Here is a 21,287-nt window from a genome sequence, read left to right as displayed (position 1 = left end):
CACTTTCGCAATATATGTACGTTGGGAAGAAACTTTAGGGTTTAAAACGAATATTTTTCCCAATTGACGTCCTTGACTATTTACATGTTAGGACTGTTGTCATTGGTTAATTTAATTCAAAAACTAATCAGATTAGGTAAATGCTTTGTTAAAAACAAATTAAATCAACTCTAACTTTCGTTAGAATCAAAATAAATTAAAATCCAACATCCGTTTTAAGAACAATTGATCAATATCAAAACCTTGATGCTAAGCAATGATTACCCAATACGAGGATTACTAATTAAAACCAAGAAACAATTTAGTTAGAAGTGCAGAAAAATCGAAACTTTGATACAAACCAACAAGAACATTTAAGGATTGAAGGAGAAAACTCAAGAACGATTTATTTAGTAATAATATTCGGACAAAACACAAGTTAATCAAATAAACTAAAGGGATAGGGAAGAAAATATTCAATAACGTATGAAGAACCGAATGTGAATCGGATTCCAATGGCAAAAGCTTCAAACCTGGATCTTCTTCCCCAAGATTGGAAAGGTCTACCAAGAAACTTGCAAAAACCAAAATATTGTGTTCTGAGGGAAAAATACGACTGATAAAAGCAAATATAAAGGCAAGCCAAAAGTACCAAAAAGCCTTTAAAAGTTTGGCTGTTAGGCACCTTTCACGACCATGAAGACACCCCCTTTACAGGAGTGAAAGCAAACAAAAAGTTGCGATTTTTTCTCATACCAGGTTTAATGGCGTAAAAAAGTATGCTTCACCCCCATGAAAGCAAACATAATGTAATATTGCTTTATGAGATGTTTTCTTCGTGACCCTAAAGGCCTTAGCGCATGCAAAGCGTGGCAAATCTCTAATCTTAAATTTTTTTACTTTTTGCTCCAATCTTTCATCATCATGAGTACAAATCTCCTCCTTCACTTCCTTCTTGGCATCACTCTTCAATCCATCTAATTCATCCACCATGTTGCTTTCAACACTTTGCATAAATATGTATAAAAGCATACCAAAAGCATAACAACTATTGCAAAAGCCATTTCAACCGTGATTCGAGAAAGAAGCGGACAACAGCAAAAATGCATGAAAAGACTAAAATAAGGATTAAAATGCATAACTAAAATATACAAAGTTAAGTACATAAAATTCACTTACCAATCAACTTTTATTCATGTTCATCAATTTGGTTTCGTACGTTGTTGGACGGTTTGTGCATCATGATGGAGTGTTGTAATATTTGTATTACATTCTTTATGTTCACAAAGAATTAGAGCACTGAGAGATATTATATAAAGTTATGTACTCCACATTTTCTTCTTTGTTTCAATGGTCTATGGATTTTTATCTTCATTGTAAACAATATTATTTCCAAACACACATACACTACAGCCTTTTTTTTCAAAGATAATTTGTAATGTCGACTCTGATTTGTCTTGTTTTCTTCAGTGTTCTGTTTTATCAAACAATAAGCATAACACCTTCTACTAGTACTATAACTCATGTTTCTTAAATTCAAGTTACACAAGTTTCAGCATCAATCGACCGACTAATATAAAGAAAACACATATCTCAAGCTTTCCGAAGAATCACACGCCTTTCTCTCTTGTATTCAACTTCATCCCTCTGATGCATTATTATCAGTGCTCTCCTTACCTGTCAAAACATCATCGTCAGTTGGTTATAACCACAGATAGATCGATAGATAAATAATATATGAAAATGGAATCTCACTATAGATTCATTCAACCCCATCCTCGTCAGATCATCAATCAGTCTTCTCTCTGATAAATGACTTCCAATTCCCATTCTTCTCTTTATTTGGCTTTCCGCTTGCTGTACACCAACACAACACAACCCATCATAATCATACATCTAAACTTTGCCTACTCCCAGTATAAAAAAAAGAATAATACCTTTATCTCATTTGCCATCTCAGGAGTAAGATTAATATGCTGGTTTATTCCAGATTTTGCAGCATCCATCGTTGAGTTGTTGAAAAGTCTAATAGCTTCCTGTACATGGTTGTCATTTGCAACATTTGACCTATAATAACATAAACAAAGTGTTTATATACAAGTAATCTCGACACTAAACTGCCACTAGTCTGTCTGTTACTAGACGAAACTTGTGTTTATCATAAAATGTTCAACAAGGTTCCTATTTAAGAGTCAAGGTCTTTTCAGTAACTTACAGTCTCATCTTTGCTAGTGACTCGCTCAACCTTACGATAGCTTCCAGCTGCCTTACAGTTATTGGTACAGCAGTTGATTCCCCAGTTTCATTTGCCTGTCGCCTCATATCCTACATGCAGTAAACATTTTGTGGCATAGTAAGTTTCTGGCATTAAATTTAAACTCAACACATTGTATTTTATCACGTCACTTTTGGCAACCCAGCATCTATTATGGCCATACCTGTCTAATTCTAACATAACTCTCCTGCAACAATGTGGCTGCAGAATCTGATAAACGCGGTTGACTCATGGTTCGACAGTACTGAATATACCTGCAGAGAGAATTGTGGTTTAGCCCTTCAGCATAGGGCAATCAACCTTGATAAAAGAATGACAGTAGATACTTTCACAGTGCAGACCTTTTAAGCCAGTTGTCGTCTTTGGTATCCCTAGCATCGTTGGCTGAATCAGCAGATGCATGGACTCTAATAATATGACTAGCTATATTCTGCATAAGCAAAACAAAATGTTGCTCAATATTTTGTTGCACACTGTTTCAGTTTAACAATTTATGTTGTGAAAGCTTCTACATTTGTATTGTCCCATTTCTGATAATCTGAATTTGCTTCCAACAGTCTCACAACTCAAGGTAAACAGAAACACATGATTACATAATACAACAGTTAACTACCTTGTCTTGGCTGTACATCCTAATATCTTTCACGATGAAGATCAGGTCAAATCTTGAAAGAATTGTGGTCTGTAAATCAATATTATCTTGTGCAGTCTGCAATACAGAGATGCTGTTAGTTGATTGGCAAATGACCTTAGAGATGCAGAGCAAGTTATAATAAAAATAAAAAGGGTACTTGGTGGCATCTGTATGTACCTTAAGATCATCATAACGCCCTGATGGAGGATTTGCTGCTGCAAGCACAGAGGTTCTAGAGTTCAGAACAGTTGTTATCCCTGCTTTAGCAATTGATATTGTTTGCTGTTCCATGGCTTCATGTATAGCAACCCTAATTTTGCATGTGTAAATATGTTAGAATTTTCAGGACAATACAGAGTACAGAACAATCTGGTTTCATCTAACCTGTCCTCTGGTCTCATTTTGTCAAATTCATCTATGCAGACAACACCCCCATCAGCCAAAACCATGGCTCCTCCTTCCAGATAAAACTCGCGCTGAATCATACACAATTTCAAATTAGTGTTGGAGGACAAGGCATACCTGTTCAAGAAGATATCTAAGAGAAACAAAAAACAAGAAAGCCTACACTATTGACAAGCAAAACAACTTACAGTGCTGTTGTCACGAATGACAGAAGCCGTAAGCCCCGCAGCAGATGAGCCTTTCCCAGAAGTATATACGGCTACAGGAGCTGTCTTCTCGACAAACTTAAGAAACTACACAGAACATTATTTCAATAGAGGAACTTGATTTTAGTAGAAGCAGAAAAACAATTAGCTAATGGTCTAAAGCCTCATCCTACAAGAAATATATTCTTCTGTATTATCACCACATAAGCAGCTAAGAGGCTTTGGACACAAATCGACCCCTGAAGAACCAAGCAAGAGTTTAATCTGACCTGTGATTTTGCGGTGGATGGGTCCCCCAAGAGTAGAACATTGATATCACCCCTCAATTTCACACCATCAGGCAAAGTCTGTACAAATAGAGGAAGTGAGCTGCTAAATGATCAAGTGCAGACAATAAAATAAAAAAAACAACGTGACAATAAATACCTTCCTCGATCCTCCAAACAGGAGACAAGCCACAGCTTTTTTTACATTTTCATGGCCAAATATGGATGGAGCAATTTTGGAACATATGTTTTCATATACATTGCCTTCAGATGCAAATTTTTTGAATTCTTCAATCTGAAAACATATGGAGCTAACCACTAAGTAACAACAAGCAACATCAAAGCAATAGAATCCATATTCCACACATTCATTACATAATTAGAGGTGATACAAAAGCTTCCATAGATATACTCAGACAACTCAGTATGTTGTTATTGATAAAAAGGCTGCTTGAATCCCTTTTGTAGAAAAAAGGTTTATGTACACTAAAGTGTTACATAGTTTGCATCTGATAGTAGTCACAAGTTACTCCTTCAGTCACAAAATATGCATGTCTAACATTAATCAACAGCATGCATCTTAGAATTTGACTAAATAATTTACCTCTTCTGTTGTAAAATTGGCAGGGCCACGAGAAGCTTCATTTGTTTCTTCGATTCCAACAACTCTTATATATGGTTGTCTAACTGCAACTGCTCCTTTGTGACTAGATTAAAACACAAAAACAGAGAAGAGCCAACAGATTCAGTGACACTCAATGTATGACCTTATATGTAATGCTGAATTGATGGCATGGAAATTATTACGATGTAGATGACTTGGCAGCTTGAAATATGCTGTAAATTCCCATTATGGTCAATCTTGTACCAGGCACAATTGTTTGAACAAGATGTCTATCTACAGATAGAAGCATGTTCCTTGGTAGCTCCCCTGTTGGTACATCCTTCCATTTGCAACAATAAATAGACCAAAAAGTTAACTTCATGCTAGGAAATTCAACAATGAATCTTGATAGAAAACCTCTGTGGATAAAAACTCCTTACCTCAGGGTTCTCCTGAAGTTTCAATGTCTGTTGATCAACATACTTGCTTCTATCTGGCACCACAATCCAAGGATCAATAGGGCATGGCGTTTCCCCCATCTGCAAATTTTGTGATCAGCCCACATTCCACTTGAAAAAAAGTTGAAATTTAAATAAGCCATAACAATGAGCTAGGGAACATAATTACCTGTGCCACATGATCACATGATCTTGGAACAATCGCTCCACCTAGCCCTGGGCGGCAAGGAATCACCTTCACATTTTTACAGTTCTTACACAACAAAGTCACATAAGTTGCTTTTGCCTTTGTCCGAGATGCAGCAATCGTAATCCCAGATATCTTGACTAGTTTGGATATGTATTGTGCCTAATTATAAGAATCCACAAGACATGTTAGAATGGAAACTGAGATTAGGTACAAGATTTACGAAACTGATAGGAGCGAAAGAGCAAGGCACGAACCCCAAGGGATCTCATTGATACAGGGTCCTCGTCTGATTTCAACAAAATTTGAACCTCCCCTGTCTGTGGCTCCTCCATTTCACCAGTCTCTCCAGCAACTCTTGACTTCAAATTTGCATTAACCTCTGCCGCAGCAGTTTCAAACTAACAATACAACATAGCTCAAATAAGAAGTCCATAGTTTAATTATAAAATCATATCGATGCTAATATGTATATTAGGTTTTAAAATTGAGTGTATTAGTGAAGATGTATCAACAAAAAAGTCATAAGATTAGCATCACGTATACGCCCCAGGATACACTCGAATATTTGAACATATATCTAAAGACTCGATATTTTGCAACCCACAAGAGAAACAATTTGATTCAAGTAAAAGAAATTAATTCTAAATTCATAGCACAAGCATGAGCAAATATACAGAAACCTAAACATTTGATTTACACAACAGAAATTAAAAAAAATCTTGCCCTGATTAAACCATTCATAATGTGTATGAAATCAGATGTACAGCGTATTTTGTATGAATAATTATACTATAGTTTACCAGAGGGAGGTGATCGGAAGGATTTTTCCGGAGCAAATCTCGAAGATCTTGGTCTTTGTCATAGGTGAGGAGATCGGAAAGGTTGACGAGGAGGAACTTAGGGTTTTGAATGAGGCTTTCTCTGTAAGGGAAGACGTTGGGCTCATTCTGACGAGCGAAGTTCCTGATGAACTCTTTAAACTTCCTGAGCACGGTGTGACGACTGGCCGCCTGTTCCGGATCGGTGCCGGCACCGCCGCCGTGAGGGAACTGTGCTTGGTCGCTGTAGTATACCGCACCTTCATCCCAGCCAGACATCTTGAATCTTCGATGTTCTCCTTTCTCTGATCTCTCCCGAAAACTCTGTGCGGCGACGTGTGATTTTCTCTGTCCCGACCTATTTGCTAGTAGTATATCTCAGGTATTTTGGCGGGAAGGATATGGCGGGAAATGATGAGAAGTGATCGGGTGTGTGTGGGGTGCAGTGTACTCTTTGTCTGGTTGACAACTCTACCCTTGTCTGGGTCGGGTCTAAATTTAATAATTTGGTGACTAAAAAGTTATCGGTAATTCGTTTGACCAACAAATCTATCTTATCTTCACTAATTGTGTGTCCGCGTAAAGCAGTGGAAGCCGTGAATTTTAACGATTCTGAAGTTTTATTGATTTTATTAGAAAAGATTTAATGATAATAAAAGTTACATTGGTCTTTACATATTAATACAATTTGAATAAATAAGAGTTATGGTTCCAATTATAGTCTATCGATGGAAAAAAATTGTATGACAGTTTAAAATCCAACATATTTAAACGACTCAATAAATGTGTTCAATTTACACCAAGAGCAAATAATCAAGAGATCGAGAGCGAGAGTGAAAATTCTAGAGCAATTAAATGGAAGATGAATGAGGAAACTTTTAATAACTCATGGTGAATATGAGTTTGAATCTAATATTGGGGAGTGGGGAGAAGACATAGAGGTATGAGAGAGTGAATGCATGAGTGAAAAATATCAAGACTATCTTGGAAACATGAAAAAAAAGTAATAATATGCATTGGTAACTTGTACTATATGTTATTTTAATTGTAGATTAATATATTTTAAGATTGAATGCATAAAATAATAGTAATTAATGCATTATGAGTTGTTTTTAAGACTTTGTGCATACATGTATAGTACTTTGTGCATTAAAAATTATTTTCAAGACTTTTGATAAATTTGGTTTATAAGTTAGTATAGATATACATCTAAAAATATGAATCAATATAAATATATTACATTTTCATATAATTTATCTTAACAAAAATCCTTACTGGTATGGATATCTAACTATACTATAAAACATTTAACGAAAACTCTTAAAAACCAATTTTTTTTATAGATGAGTACTGTTCATTAATGCATATTACTTAAAATTCAAGATTACAAGTAAATTGTACAATGTATTAAAGCTTTTATTTTTGAATTTGTGTATCTAACTATAGATAAAACATCTCATTTAAATATAAAAACTTTAAAATATAATTAGAATAATCGTTGTCTGACTTCTAACGGAATAGTTAATTATTATCTTTATAACGAATTATATTATTAAATCAAAAACAAATTACTTCATTATTAAATATAAATTAAATTATAATAAAAAATTAAATTAAAAAAAATATACAAAAACGATAATTTTTAAATAGTTAATTTGATACTAATATCGATATTTTTTTAGAGTTTTATAATATCTTTAAATTTATATTTTATTCAAAAATAAAAACATTATTGTTTTCTCAAACCCATGTAAAACCGCATTATATCGATGAGGACAAAGAATATTACAAAACATTAAAATCGAAATGTATCTCACTGCATTGTATGAGTATACTTATGGTATTTATTAATCCAATTGACTACTTTATTTTATACTTCTTCTGTTTTGATTGGAAAAATATTAGCATTCATTCATTTAAAAACATATGGTTTGAGGTGTTTATGCTTTCAAGAAATGGACATTTTGTATATTATTCCTTCAAACTTTACTCATAGTTGGCGATAGACATCCTTTAATCAGTCTTGTAGCACTTGTTTGATCAAGGGTTAATATATGACTGGACAAGCCCAACCGACTAATGTAAGTTTCTTTTTGCAAATCAACTAAGTTTCGTTTGGTATCCAGACAGGATAAAACATGACCAAACATAACATAACATGACAAAACAACTGTTTATGTTTAGACACGTATGGCCATAATGGACAAGACAAAATAGAAAAAGGACCAGTTTACCCCTAATGATTTATTCCACATAAAACACCTGTCGAATGTGGAAGAGTGATCCTTATGGTTAATCCTATTCACCGCAGCCTAGACATTATGGTTTGGTTTATGCCATCTCTATATTTTACCTTTCAGTTTCAATTTCAATTTCAACAACCAAGTAACAAGAAAGAAAGAAAGAAGAATACAAGTCCAGATTATTTAGAAGTAGCAATGCAAGTCCAGATTTGATTGTACATATATCTGTATGCTACAACAAAGCACGTATTGTTGATGAATGTTAATTTTCAAGAGGAGCAGCAGTATCCAGCCTCACTCTGTTCAGTCGCACCGTTCCAAGAATGTATTCCGGTAGTTCTTTTTCCTCTCTTCCCTGCAACAAAAATCCATATCATTTTCTAAACCTGTTATTACTCACAAAGACCAGAGAGCATGGATCAGTTTCTACCTCAATTAAGATGGCAAGATCAACAACAAGGCTTGTAACGTATCCAAGAACTAGACCGATCACACTCCTTGCAACCGATGAAGACCCAATATCTACATCAATCTGTACAACAAATAAACACAAAACAATAAATATTTCAACTTTTTTGAAAATCTTTACCCATTTAATTTAATAGTGAGTGATCAAGCTCAATATAAAGTAATCGTTCTTCTTATGTTTCTTACCTTAACTCCTATTCTCACATGATTCTTCGTCTTGAGAGAGGCATAAGATAAAGAGAGAAAGTGCAAGGGTCACAAGGATCTTTTTCCCTTCCAAATTTTGATGATGATGTTGATGCACGTGGTATTGTTAAGGAGAGATTTTTTGGTATTGTTCATGTAACGGGGACATCTTCTACAATTCTTAAATTTGTCATTGATACTTTATTTGCCAAACATGGATTGGGTTTGAAACAGGTAAGAGGGCAAGGTTATGACAGAGCAAGTAATATGCACGGTGAGTTCAATGGATTAAAAGCTTTGATCTTGAATGACAATAGCTCAGCATATTACATCCATTGTTTTGCTCACCAACTTCAATAAGTTGTTGTGGTGGTTGCAAATAAACACGACGGCGTTGAGAACTTCTTTAACATGTTAGGCATGGTGATCAATGTGGTGAACGCTACTTGCAAACGCAAAGACATGCTTCGACAAAGTTACAAAGATAGAGTGCAAGAAGCAATTTCTAAGTGTGAAATTGAAACAGGAACAAGGATGTACCAAGTGCTTTCTCTTATACGAGCCAGAGATACACGATGGGGTTCTCATTACAAAACCGTTTTGAGCTTCATTGCCTTGTTTCCAAATGTTGTTGAAGTGCTCTAATATGTTGAAGAGGATGGCGATAATGGTTTTAGTCGCACTCAAGCAACCGGAATTCTAGCTCATTTGAAGACGTTTGATTTTCTGATTTATTTGCACTTGATGTTTCATATTTTAGAGGTCACAAAGTTGTTGTCTTCAAAGGGCCTTCGGTCTAGCAGTATCGTAGCCCTTGGCTTCCTAGGAGGTCAAGGGTTCAAACCTCACCAAAGGTGAGGAGGGGGTGTGAGTTTATTTGTTGCATTTGCCGTATATAAATATTATATACTTCAAAAAAAAAGTTGTTGTCTTCAAAAAAGGATCAAGACATTTTGGAAGCGGTTTCATTGGTAAGAGGAACCAAACAACTATTGCAACAGTTTAGAGAAACGGTTCTGATCCACTTTCGAAGAAAATGTATTCTTTTTCTAAAGCAAATGGTATTAAATCTTTGGATATGGCGGACCGACATTCAAAAAACGGAAAACAAAGGACCAACATCACTGATAGTCGTCATTACGAGTTTGATATTTTCAACACCATTGTGGACATGCAACTTCAAGAGTTTGGGGATCAATTTAGTGAGGTAAGCACTAAATTGCTTAAAAATATAGCAGCTTTGAGTCCATGTGATTCATTTTTGCAGTTCAATATATCGGATTTATTGAAGTTGAGTGAGTTGTATCCTAATGATTTTAGTCGTATGGAAAAGATCGCTTTTGAGAAACAATTTAACATGTACTATGTGACTGTGCGTCAAGAAAGATTTGCTGATTTGAGTGGTATTGCCGAGCTTGTTAGACTGATGGTGGAAAAAAAAAACATACAACTTTACATCTAGTATATCAGTTATTGAAGTTAGCTTTTTGGCTTTGCCCGTTGCTACCGCATCAGTCGAAAGATGTTATTCTGCCATGAAAATTGTGAAGTTTGATTTGCACAACAAAATCAGTGATTGAATTTTTGAAGGCTGCATTGATATGTACCATAGAAAAAGAAATGATGATGTAATTAGCGAATTCCAAAAGATGAAAAGTCGTAGGGCACAGTTGTAAGAGGTAACTTTTTATCATCTTTAATGAAATCGTATCTATTAGTTGATTATTATTTTATTTTATATTGTTATCCCTACTATAAATTTTTCTGGATCCTTCACTGCACCAAGAAACCCTTTGCATGTACATAAAGTCATGCGGGAGACTTGTTGGGCAACTAAAGCCGCATGAAGGGCCCATTCGCCCTACTGAAAACTTCACACCAAGCCCGTTCGGACTTGTAGTGCGGGCAAAGCCACATGAATAGCCGCTCGAGCCGGTGCCTTGTGGCCGTTCCACAGAGGTCGAGGCAACACATAAAGCGACGATAAACCGCCTGGAGGATGTCGCCTGGAACCTCAACACTTGGGCGACTTTGGTCGCATGGTAGGTGGCCTAATCCATTTCTTGGATTGGAAGCAACGATCTCCACCTTTGACTTCATTCCAAATAATCATATCCAGAACAAAACTCCACCAATCTTCATCTCAAGCCAAAGCCAATCACGCGTGAAAAAATCAACACCAAATTAATCAAATTTCTCAAAAAACAATGATCCTCTGTCAATTCACACTAAGGGCATCAATACCGTCGTGCAACACCAACCAAGTCCAGACACAATGTGAATTTGGCTTTCAGAAGCGACTTAGACATATCAATTGTGTTGTCGTGAATGCTGATCTTGACCACTTCAACATCACCTTTAGCTACTACTCCACGGACATAGTGATGCCAAATATCTATATGTTTCGTTGATCATGGAACATCTGATCTTTGGTCAAGAGAACCGCACCTTGATTATCACATAAAAACTCTTCAACTTCAGATGATCACTCAATTCACCAAAAAACCTTTGTGCCAAACAGTTTCTTTCAGCTTCCATTGTAGACAAAACGACAAGTGACGGTAGGTTGCAAATGTGCCTTCCAACTAATGGCATACCCATCAAGAGTATAAACATATACAGTGATGGATCTTCTATTATCAAGATCCTTGGCATGATCGAGTAACATAGCCAAGTACCCTTGAGGAATTCTTTCCAAAGTGCAAATACAGATCTACAGTGTCCTTCAAGTAACGAAAGTTCCATTGGACGACCCTTCAATGTTCTTTACCCAAGTTGGCCATATATCTGCCCACCATAGAAACTGCATAAGCAAGGTCAAGACGAGTACAAATCATGACATACAACAAAGATCCTACAAAGCTAGAAATATGGCACTCTTGCAACATCGGCTTGAGTTGCAAACGGAGTGTTGACAGACTTTGTTTATAAGAGCGAAACACTTTGCTTCTAATAGACTTTGCCAAATAGGCAACAACGGCGAAACACTTACTCAACATACCCTTTTTGACTAATTTTCTCGCCTTTCTGTCAAGAATAATAATCCCTACCCAGAATTTCTCTTTGCGACTCCTAAATCCTTCATATCAAATTCTGAATTTAACTGGTGTTTAACTTTTTGAACTTCTCCCATATGTTTAGTTGCTAAGAGCATGTCATCCATGTATAAAAGCAAATACAACATCAACCCATCATCACACTTCTTGAAATAAATGCAATTGTCGTACGAAGAATTAGATAAGTTGTATGTGGTAACAAAGGCGTCAAATCTCTTGTACATTGCTAAGGAGACTGTTTGAAGCCATTATAAGCTTGCACACGTGATCTTCGTTACCCAGAACCACCACGAAGCCTTCTTGTTGCCGCATAAAATCTCTTCCTCAAATTCACCATTCAGAAAAAAGGTCATTACTTCCAAGCTCAAAATCATTGGACACGACCATCCCGAGCAATGCACTACAGAAGTATGTTTCGCTACCGGTGAGAAAATGTGATTATAGTCAAAGCTAGGAATTTCACCATAACCTCTTGTGACCAACTGAGCTTTATACCTTGGCTTTTCATCTTGAGTCATCTTTTCCTTAAAACTTATAAAACCGCTTGCATCCAACCGACTTTTGCCTTTAGGAGCAGCCGGCACAAGCTCCCAAGTACCATCCTTTTGTAAGGATTCTATCTCCACGTGCATTGCCAACATCCATTTATCCGCATCTTTTAATTTCATATCCCGACTACAAGCAGTAGGCTCAACAGTGCGTTCCATTTTTATCTCTACACTCAAAACATATGCTAATAGTGCATTCCATTTTTTCTGCTACACTCAAAGCATATGCTACTAAATCGGCTTCTTAAGTATACCGTGCGGGGTGTACAATTTGTCTTCTTCCCCTATCTCGCGCAATGCATGGTTCATGCACTTATAGCGAAGGTTGTGATGAAGAATCACCTACCACTTGAACAACTCTAGTGGAAGAAGAACATGAAGCATTAGTATCATTGGTAACGAGAGAGCTCGATATGGAGTAATATGTATAGGAGATAGCGAATTGTGTAACATAGAATACTCATCAAAAATCACATCTCAGCTTATAATAAATTTCTTCGTTTCCGGGCACCATATCTCAAAAGCTTTTCACCGCATCTTTGTATCTAAGGAATTTGCATTTAACGGTCTCCGTTCCAACTTCTTATTATCAACACGTGGTGGGGAAACCAAAGATTTTTAAATTAGTGTAATCATTCGGTGATTCGTTCCAAACTTCCATAGGAGTCTTCTTGTTAATAGCAACCAAGGTAGACCCATTTCTGATATAACAAAAGGTAGACGCCGCTTCCGCCTAAAAAGACTTTGGCAAGTTGATGTTCAAAATGCTCTTCTTCATGGCCACCTTACTAAAACAGTCTATATGAAGCAGCCTCTAGGCATTACTGTCCCACAATGATCAGATCATGCTTATCTACTCCACAAGTCCATTTACGGCCTCAAGCAGGCCCCACGGGCTTGGTTTAACTACCTTTCCAAGACTCTTCATATCCTTGGCTTTGTAGGCTCCAAGACTGATCCTTCACTGTTTATTTCTAGTCATGCTGGCACTCTTGTATACATCTTAGTGTATGTTGACGACATCATCATCACGGGAAACAATATTGCTGCTATCGACATCATCATCACGGGAAACAATACTGTTGCTATCGACATCATCATTCAACAATTGGGCTCAACTTTTGGGATAAAGGATCTAGGCCCTCTAAACTACTTCTTGGATATTGAGATTATCCCTCAAGGACCAGACATCATCCTTTCTCAAAAGAAGTACATTTTGGAGCCCTTACAACGAGTAGACCTCTCAGACTCTAAGCCCATGCCTTCCCCCATGACCTCGTTTCCTCTTCACTATCTTTAGCTAACCTGCCTTTTCTGACCCAATTAAATGTCGTTGGTGCTCTTCAATATGTTACTCTTTCTCAGTTAGATATCGCTTTTGCAGTTAATAAAGTGTCAGTTCATGCATGCCCCCACTGAATCACAATGGTCTGCGGTCAAATAGATTCTACGCTATCTTCAGGGCATTGTTGACTGTGGCTTACTCTTTCATCAGACATCTACTTTATCTCTCCAAGCCTTCTCCGATGCTGATTGGGCTGGATTTCTAGATGATCGTTGGTCCATGATGGGATTTGCCATCTATTTGGGTTCTAACCTTGTATCTTGGACAGCTCGCAAACAACGTACTGTTTCTCAATCGTCTACTGAGTCGGATTACGAAGCTCTAGCCGATACTATAGCTGAACTTACCTCGCTTCAAGCTCTCCTTCGTGAACTTGGCGTTCGTGCCCCCATCAGCTCCTATCCTGTGGTGTGACAATCTAGGTGCAACCTATCTATCAGCCAACCCGGTCTTTCATGCACAAATAAAGCACGTGGAAGTTGATTTTCATTTTGTTAGTGAAAAGGTTGCTCAAGGAGACCTTCATGTACAATTCATTTCCACAAAAGAGCATATTGCTAATATTTTCACAAAGTCGTTGCCGACTCCTAGATTTCTATTCTTACGATCCAAGCTACAAGTCATTACTTAACTTGTGGGGGCGTATCAGACTGAATGTACTTAAGTGTAATTAGTATAAAGTAGAGGGCACTCCTATGTAATTAGTATCTCTACATATAGAGACCGATTGTATTAGGTTATACTTGAAAATTAATACACAAAACCCTTTTAATTTATCTCTTCCTCTATCAAACGCGTTTTAAAACCGTGAGTCCAGGTGTAGACAAAGCGGACAATATCTAATATGGTTAGCCTGAGATGTTACAAATGGTAGCAAAGCTAGAGCCTTGACATACTGAGTGCTCTTTCTTGATTCTATGGGTGGTAGTGCATGATTGTTCTTAGTTGGTGGATCGATTTGTCTGGTTAATTCCTTTAACGAACGAGACCTTTGCCTGCTAAGTAGCTATGTGGAGGTATCCTTCCACGACCATATTAATTGTTTCCTTTGTTACTTTCGCATCGTCCGGTGCATTATAAGGGCTCCACCTGGCCCAACCCCGACCAAGTCTCGACCCAAAACTGACATCTCTCTTGTTCGAATAGTGTTCATATGTGTTCCTGAGGGCTCACACAAAGTTTCATCATAAACTGACTCCGTTTGATCATCAAACGACCATACACGGCGTGCAAAGTCGACCCTTGGCCAGCGAGGACGTTGGGCTCCCAAGGGGGGTGGATCATAGAATCCCATATCGGTTGGGGAGGGAACAAAGGTTGCCTTATGACATCCTCTATTAGACGAGTTTTAAAACCGTGAGTCCAGATATGGAAAAAACACGATTAACCTGGGGTGTTACATATTTCACCTTTTTACCGGATTATTTTTCAATCATACTCCACCCTTTGAATATCTTGAAAACATCGCTCTTGCGTCTCAAGAAGTAAGCCCACACTCGACAAGAGAAACCATCGATAATAGTGAGCATATAATATAAGTGGCCCCACATGAACTTAACCCCAAAAGTCAGAATGAATATAGTTAAGTGGCTTCTAAGCCGTGTGAATGTCACTTGAGAACTTGACCCTCTTTGTCTTGTCGTACACATAATGCTCGCAAAACTATAAATCGATGACTTTGTGGCCATTCAACAAACCACGTTGACTTAGCTCGGTTATGCCAGCAAGGCTCATACAACCAAAACAAAGATGCTACAACTTGAATAGACCACCATCGGACATTGACTTGGAAGCTACGGTAACGTCACCTGTAACGGTTTGACCTAGCGAAATATAAAGATTAACGGACTTTCTTTGAGCTTTCATTGCCACTAACGCTCCACGCTTAACCTTAATAGCTCCACCTTTACCCAAGAACTTAAAACCCTTTTCATCAAGGAAACTTAGAGAGAAGATATTTCTTTCGAATCTCGAGAACATGTTTCACATTCCCAATTGTTAAGGTGATGTCATCATGCATACGGATTCTCAGTGTGCCTTGACCAACAATAGGGCATGTGGCAATGTTCCCCATCTTCACAACACCTTCGGAAACTTGCTCATGCACGACAGGGATATCAGTTTGGATGAGTTGAAAGCTAACTTACTTCGAGCCCAACAACTAATGAAGTTCAAGGAGAACAAAGCTCGTAAAGACATCCACTTTGAGGTTAGGGATTTTGTTTACTTAAAGCTCCAACCTTTTCACCAAAGGTCTCCTGCTAGCCGACCATTTCAAAAGCTAGCTTCCCGTTTCTATGCTTGTTTGAGATTGAACAACGCATTGGGGCGGTAGCCTACAAATTCAAGCTACCATCCACTGCTTAGATACACCTAGTTTTTCATGTCTCATAGATCAAACAGGCCATTAGGGAGCTTGCCACCCTTACCTTACCACCACAACTCAATGTTGAATTCGAATTAGTGGAGCCAGAAACATTGTTGGGGTGCATTCATGTGATAACCAGGTTATTTGAATAAAAGTTTGGGGTTGTTTTTGTTAAGTTATGAAAGATGAGGGGTGTGTTCTAAAAAATTGCTTTAAAAATATCAATGCATGCACCGCCTCTTTTATAATATATATATATATATATATATATATATAATTTTTCCGTATTCCTTTTTGGGTGGCTTTCTGAGAAAAGAATAGAAAGAAAATTGTTGTATGTGTGCATACTCTCTGGTTCGAAGAAACAGAAGAGAAAGAAGAAGATTTGATACGTGATTTTATCTAATAATTGTTACCGAATTTACATCTTCAATCTACGTGAGAATTCAAGGTGGGTTTTTATTTTTAAGCATCATTCAATTTGCTTTACTACAGAACCGTATGGTATACATGGAGTGTTTTGAAATTGATTATATGCTATTTTTAGCATAATATTGGGATTTGATATGTTATTACCAACTGATTGGAATAAGGGTGACATAATCAGAAGAAGTGTATTCTAGGATAAGGGTGGTATAATCAGGAGAGGTGTATTCTGGGATAAGAGTGACATAATCAGAAGAGACGTATACTGGGATAAGGGTGGCATAATTATTTGTTTGATAAAATGAAATTTTGATCATATGGGAACTGTTATCGCATCTATGCAATGCGATGAGGATGGTTTATCGCACATTTGTAATGCGATAAGTTGATATTGCACATCCTTATGATGCCAGAAATATGTTATTGCATCCTTGTGATGCGAGGAAGGTATTTATCAAATATGTGTAATGCAACAAAAAGGGGTTATCACCTCCTGGTGATGCGAGGAAAATGATTGTCGCATTCTTGAGATGCGACAAGTGGGAGTTATCGCATGTATATGATGCGACAAGTTGGTATGTTATATGTTTGATGCGATAAAAAAAATGAGGTTGTCTCATCTATATGATGCGACCAAGGAGGTTTGATATAATAAAATGTTATTTACATATCATTTCAGTATTGGTTTTCCAAAAAGTGTTCGAGTGATTTTCACCCTGTAATTGAAAAAAAGGGAATTACTCACTAGACCTTGTGGTCTAACCCTCATTTTGAGTTCAAAAATGTGCATTACAGGACGAGTTGCAGTGGAAGGTAAAGGAAAGGGAAAGTTGTGAAGGAGAGTATTATTGCTTTACATTTGTGGATTTTTGGGAAGATAAATACGTACATTATTTGTGAATCTGTGTTATTCAAGTCATGTAATTATATGATAAAAAAGTTTGTAGCTACTTTGTATGTACCAATATGTGTATAATTGGGATGAGTGTGTAATATTTGTATTTCATGTTATATGGAATATGTGGATTTTATGCAAATATGGATTGGGGTGTTACAAGTTTGGTATAAGAGCCTGAGTTTAAGAGATTTAGGTATTCAGCATGATGCCTAGACTTAAAACTATATTATTTGCATATTAAGGGTCCCTGACATGTGTAGAACCTTTGGAAATAAATATAATGGGTTAAAAGAACGATATGTAAGGTAAATTCAAATTACAACTGGCCAATGTAATCGTGAGTTTATAGGTACATATTTATGCTTGAGTACCTTATTATATTTGGGAATGTGATTATATGAATATTAAATTTATGTGAATTATCAGATGACAAGTAATTCGAGAAGATTTGAAAGAATAGCACTGATTAATACAGAGGTAAGAGAGAGTTCCCCCGAGAATATTCGAGAAAAGTCTACCTGGTTGGGGTAGAAGTGTTCTTCTTGAGATTCATCTTGAACAAGGGGAGTCAATTCAAGAAAATGTTAATAAGGAACAGGAACAAATTTGTGAATCGGGAGCAGACTCAACATCCTGAGTACGTTACTCAGGATATGCTTGCAGAGGAGATGGGTAAGGTCCGAAACACTCTTACATCTATATTGGGAATTCCTGCCCGAGTGGAAACTGAAAGAGTCGAAATAAATCCTCAAGTGCATACTCCTAATGAAAGAGTAGGTGACATTAAAATGTTTTTAACCTGCAAACCTCCAACTTTTTCTGCAAACTGGTGAAAGTGATCCTATAAAACCTATGTGTTGGCTAAAAGAGATTGAGTCGGTCTTTAATACCAGCAAATATTTATATGAAGATCGAGTTAGATTTGCCGTTTCTGTGCTCAAATCTAATGCTCTGTATTAATGGGAAGTCGAATCATTATCCAAACCAGACATTTTGCGAACAATGTCGTGGATGGAGTTTACAGATAGATTTAAAGAGCAGTTCTGCCCTAAAGCAGCAGTGAGACAACTTGAGGAAGAATTTCTTAAATTGGAACACGAGAATCATTTCAATCTTGTACCTTAGTACACTTAACACCAACTTAATCTCGATTGAAAGCCACTATTAGAGAGTTTGTGATTGCAATGGATCATGCTACATTCCCATCTGCTATTGACGTGGCTGAAACCACCGAGAGAAATAACAATAGACAGATGGGAGAAAGGGTCGGAGAAAAGAGGATATGGGAGTGATCTTCAACCGAATTCCGGACACCCAAGTTTGTGAAGTCTGAAAATCGTCCCACTCAATGATTTTCTGAGAGACCTTACCCAAGATGTCACTGTGTTCATCAAGGTGACTGTAATGTTGAACAGAGGTGTTACAAGTGTGGGGAGTCGGGGCATCTTTCTAGAGACTATTGAATGCCTCAACGTTGTTTTCATTGTAATACCCCACCAAATCATATCAAACCAGATTGCCCACAACTGAGAAATTAAAGATCAAACTTGGCTAGTAACACTCAGAGCAATCGTGGGGTATCAGTATCAGAAGAGGGGAATCAAAAAGGGCAAAGGGAGGCATGGGAATGGGCCCCGACCCGTCGGGGAACCCGGTCCACCCGCCCTGGTTGGGGACGGGGATTCCCGCTAAATCGGGGATGGGGACGGGGACGGGGATCCCCGTTTGTCTCAAACCGGGGATGGGGATGGGTATGGTACCCCCCCCCCGCCCCGCCCCGCCCCGTACCCGTTATATATACATATATATTAATTAATTATATATATATATATATGTATATTATTTATTTCAATCATAATTTCCTATTTCTTAACTAKGTTTATAATATAAAATTGTTACTTTTTGGATGTTAATATGTAATATTTTGGATGTCAAGTCAAAATACAATTACTCGACAAGTTTTGTATATTACTCGATATCTTATGGTACATGTGACTTTAAGTTTTTTTTTGGATTAAATTGATTTTTTTTTTGTTTTCGGTTATTAGTTCTTATATGATGTTGTGGTTTTTTTGTATTAAATTAAATTCATTTTGATTTTAGGTTTATTGAAAATGTTTGAGATTTAAACATGTATGGTCTCTCACATATTTAATTCAAAATAACTTGTATAAACGAAAAAAAAGAAATCCCCGTTTCCCCGTTGGGGATAGGGATGTGATTATAATCCCCGGTAGGGATGGGGACGGGGACGTAGATAGAGATAAGTAATCGGGGATGGGGACGGGGATTGAGGCCCCGCCCCATTCCCATGCGTAGGGACGATCCTTCCAGATGTCTAGAGGGGAAGCAGAGAAAATTCCAGATGTGGTAACGGGTAAGTTTCTTATAAACTCCATATATGCTAAGGTGTTATTTGATTCTGGTGCAAACTATTCTTTTGTATCACCATTATTTGTTGGATGTTTATATTTGAAACCTGTGTCATTCGACTGTGCGGTCAGTCGAGTTCCGAATCAATCTAACATTCGGAGCGGCACCGCTAGCTAGAGCACTATATTGTTTGGCACCGTCTGAGTTGAAAGAATTGATGACACAATTAAAAAGAATTGTTGGATAAAGGTTTCATCAGACCTAGTACTTCTCCCTGGGGTGCTCCAGTTTTATTTGATAAAAAGAAAGATGGGTCGATGCAGATGTGTATAGATTACCGAGAATTGAACAAGCTGACAATAAAGAATAAATTTCCTTTACCCAGAATTGATGGTTTGTTCGATCAGTTAGTCGGGGCAAGTTATTTCTCCAAAATTGATTTGCGGTTGGGGCAAAATATAGCCAAAATTGCTTCCCGTAAAAGGTATGAGCATCATGAGTTTCTGGTTATGCCATTTGGTTTAACTAACACCCCTCTTGCTCTTATGAATTTAATGAACATAATATGTAATGAATATCTTGATAAATTTGTCATTGTTTTTATCGACGATATTCTTATCTACTCTCGATCGGAAGCAGAACACCCTGAGCATCTTTGTTTGATTCTAGAACTTTTGAAATGAGGGAAGTTCAATTCTTGGGAAGTTCAATTCTTGGGTCATATCATTTCAGAAGCAGGTGTTAAAGTCAATCCAGTGAAATTTGAAGCTATTGAAAGATGGGAGACATCGCGAACACCCACAAAGATCCTCAATTTCGTGGGTTTGGCGGGGTATTACAGCAAATTTATACAAGACTTCTCTCGCATCACGGCACCACTGGCAAAATTGACAAGAAAGAATGTAACGTATGAGTGGAAAGAAGATCAAGCAAAAGCCTTCCGGTTATTGAAAGACAGATTGTGCAACGAACCAATACTGTCACTACCAGAAGAAACGGAAGATTTTATGGTTTATAGTGATGCTTCGAGGTTGGGTCTGGGTTGTGTTCTGATTTGTGAATTTGTGTTATTCAAGTCATGTAATTATATGAGCAAAAAAGTTTGTAATTATATGAGCAAAAAAGTTTGTAATTATATGAGCAAAAAAGTTCGTAATTATATGAGCAAAAAGTTTGTTGCTACTTTGTATGTACCAATATGTGTACAGTGTGTAATATTTGTATTTCATGTTATATGGGAAATGTGGATTTTATGCAAATATGGATTGGGGTGTTACAGCTCCACTGCAAAGAATGAGGGACATATCTAAGTGTTAATTAATGGAAGCAGTTCCAAGAGTACGAGGCCACTTGGGAAGATATGGAGACTATAAAATATAATTTCCCTCATTTTCACCTTAAGGATAAGGTAGCTACTTGGGAAGGGGATAATGCCATGCACCTTAAAGAGATGCCACCTCTGGTGTGACAAAATCATATTAATTAGCAGGAATAGTGGGGATTGCCTATTTGGTTAAGGGTATTGTTGGGGGGTTGGGGGG

General features: G+C 37.2%; 2 protein-coding genes across 3 annotated transcripts in view; both read right to left on the bottom strand.

Moving 5' to 3' along the window:
- Positions 1–1,416: 1,416 nt before the first annotated feature.
- Positions 1,417–6,124, bottom strand: LOC112501764 (DNA replication licensing factor MCM5). Its single transcript, XM_025105478.1, has 18 exons — positions 5,818–6,124; positions 5,272–5,415; positions 4,997–5,176; positions 4,810–4,908; positions 4,573–4,709; positions 4,370–4,472; positions 3,926–4,060; positions 3,769–3,846; positions 3,482–3,586; positions 3,273–3,364; positions 3,066–3,198; positions 2,868–2,963; positions 2,596–2,684; positions 2,418–2,508; positions 2,195–2,304; positions 1,917–2,046; positions 1,735–1,836; positions 1,417–1,656 (listed from the first exon to the last, which is right to left on the bottom strand). The coding sequence occupies exons 1-18, from the start codon at positions 6,112–6,114 to the stop codon at positions 1,573–1,575; spliced, it is 2,205 nt and encodes a 734-aa protein (XP_024961246.1). The 5' UTR covers positions 6,115–6,124; the 3' UTR covers positions 1,417–1,572.
- A 2,118-nt stretch (positions 6,125–8,242) lies between these two features.
- Positions 8,243–21,287, bottom strand: part of LOC112501762 (protein ENHANCED DISEASE RESISTANCE 2-like) — a 37,931-nt gene continuing 24,886 nt past the window's right edge. For both annotated transcript variants that reach the window (XM_025105475.1, XM_025105476.1), the window contains exons 21-22: positions 8,509–8,610; positions 8,243–8,433 (exon numbers count right to left, since the gene is read on the bottom strand). In XM_025105475.1, coding sequence (XP_024961243.1) covers positions 8,341–8,433; positions 8,509–8,610 — 195 coding nt within the window. In that variant the 3' untranslated portion in view covers positions 8,243–8,340. The remainder of the gene's footprint in view (positions 8,434–8,508; positions 8,611–21,287) is intronic.

The sequence above is a fragment of the Cynara cardunculus genome, unplaced genomic scaffold (genome assembly GCF_001531365.2).
Source record: "Cynara cardunculus var. scolymus isolate 2C unplaced genomic scaffold, CcrdV1 Un_Scaffold_541, whole genome shotgun sequence".
Lineage (NCBI taxonomy): Eukaryota > Viridiplantae > Streptophyta > Magnoliopsida > Asterales > Asteraceae > Cynara > Cynara cardunculus.
The sequence above is the reverse complement of the archived record's forward strand: the minus strand, read 5'-3'. Positions and strand labels throughout refer to the sequence as shown.

Excerpts from the sequence above, each read along its gene's own strand:
- LOC112501764 (XM_025105478.1), bottom strand. The coding sequence starts at position 6,114 with ATGTCTGGCTGGGATGAAGGTGCGGTATACTACAGCGACCAAGCACAG. Across the intron at positions 5,416-5,817 it reads CTTCCGATCACCTCCCTCTG|TTTGAAACTGCTGCGGCAGA; the intron begins GTAAACTATAGT and ends TTGTATTGTTAG. Across the intron at positions 3,847-3,925 it reads TGTTTGGAGGATCGAGGAAG|ACTTTGCCTGATGGTGTGAA; the intron begins GTATTTATTGTC and ends CTATTTGTACAG.